Source organism: Vombatus ursinus, unplaced genomic scaffold (assembly GCF_900497805.2).
Source record: "Vombatus ursinus unplaced genomic scaffold, bare-nosed wombat genome assembly UNPS02014799.1, whole genome shotgun sequence".
In the NCBI taxonomy this organism is placed as follows: Eukaryota; Metazoa; Chordata; class Mammalia; order Diprotodontia; family Vombatidae; genus Vombatus; species Vombatus ursinus.
The window spans coordinates 854,802-862,086 of NW_020954577.1; the positions used below are offsets into that span (position 1 = coordinate 854,802).

Here is a 7,285-nt window from a genome sequence, read left to right on the forward strand (position 1 = left end):
TGTCTTTATTCTCCCTTACAGGAAAGTGACTACTTCACCCCACAGGGAGAGTTTCGGGTAGACAAGGCAGGGTCTCCGACCTTACTGAACTGCCTCATGTATAAAATGTCATATTACAGATTTGGAGAAATGCAGGTGAGTGGGATTGCCCATTATTTTATGATCTGTAGTTGTGGAGAAGGACATTTTCAAAACTGAATGTTGGTGTAGTAGTCTGTTCCTGGTCAGGCTTCTCATTTGTGAGGTGAGCTCTATCCAGCTGCTAAAAATCAATCCATGTTTTTCCTGTTGCTGTAGAGTCCTGGCAGAGATTCCTATTTAGGGGAACTTTGTTCTCTTGTTAGGCTGCAGATGCTCCCCAGATTAGCACTAGAATGCTGGGTCTGCAGTTGAGTTCTGAAATGTTAACAGCCCTCAATCTTAGTGAAACAGAGAAGGCTGACTGCCAGATGGTGGGACATTTCCCTGGGCAGCCAGTTACTTAACTATGTCCATCGTCCAGGGGCTTCATGATTTTATCTTCCTGTCAGTGTTGGCTTTTAGAGGACAGTGGAAAGGAGCGGAGACCTAGGACGCAGCACTCAGGAGTAAGCTTGGTGATCTTGGGCATGCTAGGGAAGAAGGCTATGGCGGGGTGGGGCTCAGGTCACCTCAGGACTTCATGTGTCTGATCTCTGATCCCCCGGGGGTCCTGGACAATCCAGAATGGGCTGGACTGGGGGTCGTTTGCTTGAAACTAGGAAGAGAAGCCATACCTTCCTGGGAAAGAATCCATTCTCCAAGTCAGCCTTGCTGACTTGTTCCTGGAGACGGCTGTGCCAGAGACAAAGTTGGGGGGGGGGGGGGGGACATGCGACCTGGATTTGAGGCCTGCCTCTGTGGAGGACTCTCTTTGAGACCCTGGACAGTCCCTGCCTGGGGCCCACAGCTGGTCATTTCAGGCATCATGTGAGAGATGGGGAGCAGACACTTTCTCAGGGACTCCTCACCCCCCCAGGTGCACGTCTCAATGAGCCAAGGTGAGAAGTCACTAAAGAGATTCCTCTTGAGACCGGGAGAACCATCCACCTCACTGAGGGGATGCAACTGACACATCAGACCTTAATTTACTGCCTTTTCTAGTGCATTCTAGTAACCTAACACCCTGAGGAGTTTCCTGGGAGCCTTGTGTCTGAAAGTGCATGTCTTAATTTACTTTGAAACCCAATTCCATCCATTTTCAAAATGGTGTCACTAGGATAAGATTAGAACGCACCTGGGTCTTGAGGTGTGTTTGCATTTTGTTCTCCACCTCCTTTTGGCTTTGAAAATCTGGTGGAAGCCAGATAGGCACTTGGTTATATACTTTTTCAGGTGTGCTTAGACATTTCTCCTGGGGTTCCCCCTACTAGGTAAAGATATTGATCAGTTTTATCTTTGAGTTTCTAAATTTCCTGAGCCAGCCCCAGGATGCCCATGACGGCACATTTGGTCTGTCCATGTCACTGAATCGGCCCAGCAGGGTGGCTTGTCCCAGCCCATGGTGCCGGAAGACCTGCCTTCTTATTCTGCTTGAATTCATTTGGTTTGGGGTAGTATTTTTGGGACATTTGTTATTAAATTCCTCTAAATCAGTTTCTGTATTTAAAAAAAAAAAAAAAAACATCTGTTAGCTGTGCGTTTACTACGGGGAGAAGATTGGTTTCCCCAGACTGCCAAATGAGTCTTTGACCCCAAAAGACTAAAACCCCCTGGACCGGATCTTGTTCTGTCATTGCTTCTCTGCCCCTAAGGAGGGTAGCATCTTGGGGTGGGGCTGGGGCTTTTAGCTGGCTGGAAGGCTTCTTAGGTTTCTGGAACTGCTTCTGCTTTTCCCAAAGCATAATCAGTCTTTGCAAGACTTTGAACCAGTATCAGAAACCACCAGGTGGACTTTTCATCGAAAGTTTAGTCTTTGGGGTTAATGAGCACATGTTTGTTTTTGACTGAGGCAAGAGCAGTGTACCTTTCCCACCCTGACTGTTTTCCCACTGTGGTCACTGACATGAATGCCTTATTTTGTAGCTGGATTTTCGGACGCCCCCGGGTTTTGACCGAACACGTAACGCTGAGATTGGCAACAAGGACATTAAATTCAAACATTTGGAAGAAGCCTTTACGTCCGAGCACTGGCTTGTTAGGATATACAAGGTGAAGCAGCTGCAGAACCGGGAGACCCTGGACCACAAGCCTAGAGTAACCAACATTTTGTCCAAACAGAAGTATTTGTCAAAGAAGGTGGGTTCCCAGGGCAATTATCCTACAAAGGTGGGGTCCGGCTTGTCTGGGCGCTGGTAAATGACTCATCTCTCCGTGCCAAATGTCCATGTTTAGTATCACCCTTGCCTGTCGGTGACCTTCATGTCGTCCACCCTGTCTGAGGGCAGCCTCGTGTCAGGAGCTCTGGTGCGCTGCCTAGTTTTCCTGTGGATCCCTCTTGCAGAATCTGTTTTAAAGTTAAAATGCCAAGCCTGAAACAGCGACATTTTGTATAAAAGAGTGAATTAAACCTGAGTATTCTTTTGGTGTTGGGCTGCTCCCTCCATTGTGAAATAAACTTCCATCTTCACTTCCTTGTGACGCACTCCACGTTCTGTTTGGCACGGCCTTCCTCTCTTGTCCCTCATGAAGACGAGGCTGGAGCTTTGTCTAGAATCATAATTACTGGAAAGCCTCATTACAATGGGGAGGGATGTGAACAGTCAGATGATCAAAGTAAGATTATTGTAATCCCCTTTTGGGGAGATCATTGCCCATCTGAAGGGAGAGGCGGCGGGCAAACGTGCTGAGAAGCTGTAGGATCGGGAGTCTGAGGACCTGCCCCTAAACACGTGAACCCCCCTCAGCCCGGCCTTCCTTACGTGTAAAATGTTGGGGGTGGAGTAGACGGCCTCAGAGATCCCTGGGATCTGAAATGGCAAACAGGTCCCACACCTCGTATGAGAGCACTTCGGCTCTAAATCCATCAAAAGGAAATCTGCCACACTCTTTAATGAGTGGCCTCTGGGGCCTTATTTATTTTTAAAAATCATGCATTGGGTTTTTTCCAAAAATCTTGGGATTTCGGGTACTTATGCTAGCCCTTATGAGAGAGGACACAGAAATTCTCTGGTCTTCCAAATCCTTAGGATAATAATTAATAATAGGTGTGCCAGGCACCTCACAAATATCGTCCATTTGATCCTCAAACAAGCCTGGGAGGTAGGGGCTGTTACTATCTCGATTTTATGGCTGAGGAAACAGAGTCAAACAGCTGAAGGGACCTGCCCAGGGTTGCATAGATAGTAAGGGTCCTAGGCTGAATCTGAACTTGGGTCTTCCTAACTCCAGGCCTGAAAGTTTCCATGTGTTCAGTCAGAAGATGTGGATGGGTTGTGGTGGGAAGAGCAGTAGGGTCAGTGTGCTGGCACCTGGGTTTGCACCTGCATCTGTCCCTAGTATTAACTAGTGCCCAGAGGATTTGGGGAAAATCACTATCCCTCCCTGGGCATCAGCAAGCATTTATTAAACACCTTGCAGGTGCTGGACATTGGGGGTGTGAGTACCAACATGATAAACCCCTACTTTCTGGGAGCCCTTGGACCTCTTCCAACTTGAAGGCCTGTGACAGAGGAGGATTAGGGAAAGCTGCTGATGGCTTCTCTCTTGGGCCTAGGGGGATGTGTCAAGATGCAATGCCCACCCTCGAGCTCATTCATCTGCCTTTACAAAAAGAGAGAAGCAGTGGGGAAGGAGGGCTTTGGATGTGCCATTCTGAATCTGTAAAGATGACCTTTGTTTAATAAAAAAGTCAATAATCCAAAGCCCCACCTATTTAAAAATTGTGTGTGTGTTCCGTTTTACTAAGAAATCACTTATAAAATGGAAAAGGATTCCAAATGGGGCTTGGCATTGTTGATGGACTGACATCTAAAAGGGCCCTTCCTGGTCTCCTCCCTCGTGCTTCCTACTAGTTAAAGGGAAAAGGCAGTGAGGGTGGGGAGCCATTTTGAACTAATGACTTTCAGGTGTTTCTTTAGCTGTTGCAAGGTTTCCTTCCAGCTTTTTTCCTGGCCAGGCTCTCACCCCACCCTCCCACTAAAGGGACTGAGATAACATGCCTCAGGTTTGGTATCCCTAGGTGCCCCGCACTGCTGCCCCAAGAAAAGGGCCAGGTAGCCCATCACTGATAAGGAACTTTTGAAATCACACCTGAATCTACACAGGCACCCACGACATAGTTTGTTACCAGTGTTAAGGGAACAGAGTAGGAACAATCCAACAGAATGGCCCCTTTATTCTATAAAGTCCGTTGGAGTAATTAGTGTAACGAGTAAAGGAACAACCACTACTATACTATGGGACCTGTGAAATGAATTGCCCATGTGCTCCTGGTCATCCAGGACACAGCCTTGTCAGGTGGGCACAAGATGCTTTTGCGTATTTAGAATGGCGTCTTGGAGCATGGCTGTAGAGAGTGATTCTGGGGATTAGTGGACTTCTAGGCTGAGAAAAGGCCGATCTACAAAACCTGGAGACAGCACTGATGTCAGGGCAGCCACAGCAGGTGCCTTTTGAGTTTCCTGGGGGCCTTGTGTCTGACAGTGCATGTCTCCGTCCTGGCCCCCAGAGGAGGGTTGGGCAGCTTGCACTTTCTTATGCTGCAAACTCCAGTGATGTGTGGCCCTCCTGACTGTGCCCTGGGGAGCCTGGAGTCTTCAAGCCAAGCCAGCCCCTGCCCCCATCACACTTGGTGTACGTGAAGCCCTTTTTCTTGGGACATTCATTCAGTAATTAATTTGGCTTTGTGAGTACCCCCATTTTACAGAAAGAACAACCAAAGCTCTGAATGATTCTTACTTACTCGGACTCACATGGCAAGTAAAGGGTGAGCTGAGGCATCATCGGATTCCAAGGCGATAGAATCTAATCTCCTGGAGAGCCTAGCGCAGTTCCTGGCACACAGCGTGGCCTGAGCTCTGGATCAGGCTGCTGCATGATGCCAGCCTTAGACGAGCCCCTGAGGTCAGAGTTGGGAGCAGCAAAGGGAGAGGCATTGTCACAAGTGCCGGGAGTGCGGGGGCCGTTCTGGTCCCAGCAGCTATGTGTTCCTTCAGCAGCATGAGCGGTCCACACTAACTCCCCGTGTTGTTGCTTTTCAGACCACCAAGAGGAAGCGTGGCTACATCAAAAATAAACTACTTTTAAAGAAAGGCAAGAGGCCCACCAAGAAGACTGTTTAAAAGAGACTGTTGCGAGCGCTGATTGCGAGCAGTTGTCCTCGAGATAACCAGTCTTTGCCTTGAGCTCCAGTCATGTTTCACAACGACATGAGGGTACAGAACCATCACTGGTCCAGATTCATGTACTAAATTTTCAGGCAATGTCTGATTTAAAACTATTGGCTTATTGAGAACAGCTGTTTTAGATTTGTAATGTGAAGCAAGACCGAGCACTGCTGTGAATGTCTAGCAGCAGGTTTGATTTTTTTATTGGTACATACTCTCTTTCCACGCCAAGAATTTGGACTTAACTGCACCAAAGAACCCTCGAATCTGGTCCCTGGCACATGCAAATTTGTCCGTTTTTCTTCTTTTTTAATTCTTTTACAAGACCTGCACTTCCTCTGAGACACCTAAACAGCAATATGTAGAATGCAGATTGTAAATTGGGATGAGTTTTTTACACAATCAGGAAATGAGTTACAGATCTGAAAACAGCTATTAGAAACTGGGATGCCCTTGGATAATATTGATTTCCATGTTTCTCGATGTAAAGAATGTTTCATCAAATGCACACTTTTCTGTTTCTCTGAGGGTTTGCTCTGTCCACAAAGAAGCTGCTGCCATTCCCACCACACACGCGTCATTTTTTACGTCGACGTCAAGGCGATTGGTGGCGGTGGCGCCTTCCTTGGGGTCCCAACAGGGCAGCTACTGTGCATGCTGTTCACTCAAGGGCTAAATTGGTATCGTTTGGCAGTTCTAGAAATTGCACCGAGGACGCTGTGCAAAAGAACCTTATTGAACTCTTGACACAAGAAAACAGAGGGGGAAAAGGCTTATTCTAAAAGTTTCCGATGTCCATACATCCCTTGTGTATGTGTGACTCCCACCTCACGACTGGCCCAGGGTGAACATCCCTCCCTCAGAGGCTCCGACATTTGATGAAACACTCTGACTTTAGCGAGGTGCTCCTTACTTCATTTAAAAATTGTGACAGGTCCGTCCAAGACACACGCTCACACCTAGTGGGTATGGGACACGTGCCCTTACCTGCTCCCGGCAGCTTGAGGAGGAAGATGTGGAGTTCTCTGCAGCCCTTGGAAGAAAGTGCTTCCTACCACAAGCTGTCCCAGTTGGGGGGTTTTATACATATCTATATTAAAAAAATTATAACTTACACCACTGCTTTTGGTGGAACATGAGGAATAGTATGTACCTTTTATGAAGAAAAATGTAATTTACAACCTTCAGTGAGAATGTTACTGCTGATTTTCCTTCCTAAAATGTAGAATGTTTGGTTTTTTTGGGTTTTTTTTTTGGTTTTGTTTTCGATTTATAAAAACTCATTTTTGACCCTGATGGTTCTTTTACAGACCAACAAAAATGACTGTAACATTTTCACAAAATAAAAACAAATAGATCTGGATTTCTGACACGTTGTTTTGTCCTTTGGAGATTTGGTTTTACTTGGTTACTTCGTTTAATGCAGACACATTGTGAAGAGGGGAAATAAAGTTAATTCAAGTTTTGTGTTAAGTGTCTATGTTCTTCTGTAGCTCCTTTAATTTAACCTTGAAAGGAAGTAAAGTCACTTTCAGAATTCTGTTGTGAGAGGAAGGGGAAGTAAAGCTCAGTGGACCATTTTAGCTTGCCAGTTCTGAAATCATCCAGCTGTCCTTTAATCCCATTGTGGTGTCTCAGGTTGGCATCCACCTCCCTCCTCCCTGGGTAAGCTTGGGTTCTCTCCCCAGGCCCTGTGCTGTTTTTGTTATCTTGTGTCCTGGCCCAGGATGTCTGTCGGTTGTAGGAAGCTCCTTCTGCCAATGCTGACCCACTGCTTCTTAGCTCTGGGACTTTGAGAGTGAACTGAGGCAACTGGGGGTTAATTGACTTGGCCAGGACCCTCCAGCCAGTATGGATCCAAGGCAGGCTTTGCACCCAGTTGTTTCTGACTCTGCCTTCGTAACCACCCATCATTAGTGTGTGTGGGCTAAGTGTTGTCCTGAACTGACTTAGAAGCATTCATGAAGGGCCCAAACTGTCACGGTTCTTGCTCTGCATTC

General features: G+C 46.9%; 1 protein-coding gene across 1 annotated transcript in view; it reads left to right on the plus strand.

Annotated features, from left to right (window-relative positions):
- Positions 1-6,655, plus strand: part of LOC114050509 (dolichyl-diphosphooligosaccharide--protein glycosyltransferase subunit STT3B) — a 94,472-nt gene extending 87,817 nt beyond the window's left edge. Inside the window, exons 14-16 of the mRNA XM_027872261.1 lie at positions 22-135; positions 2,044-2,256; positions 5,160-6,655. Of these exons, the coding sequence (XP_027728062.1) occupies positions 22-135; positions 2,044-2,256; positions 5,160-5,240 (408 nt within the window). The 3' untranslated portion in view covers positions 5,241-6,655. The remainder of the gene's footprint in view (positions 1-21; positions 136-2,043; positions 2,257-5,159) is intronic.
- Positions 6,656-7,285: the final 630 nt, after the last annotated feature.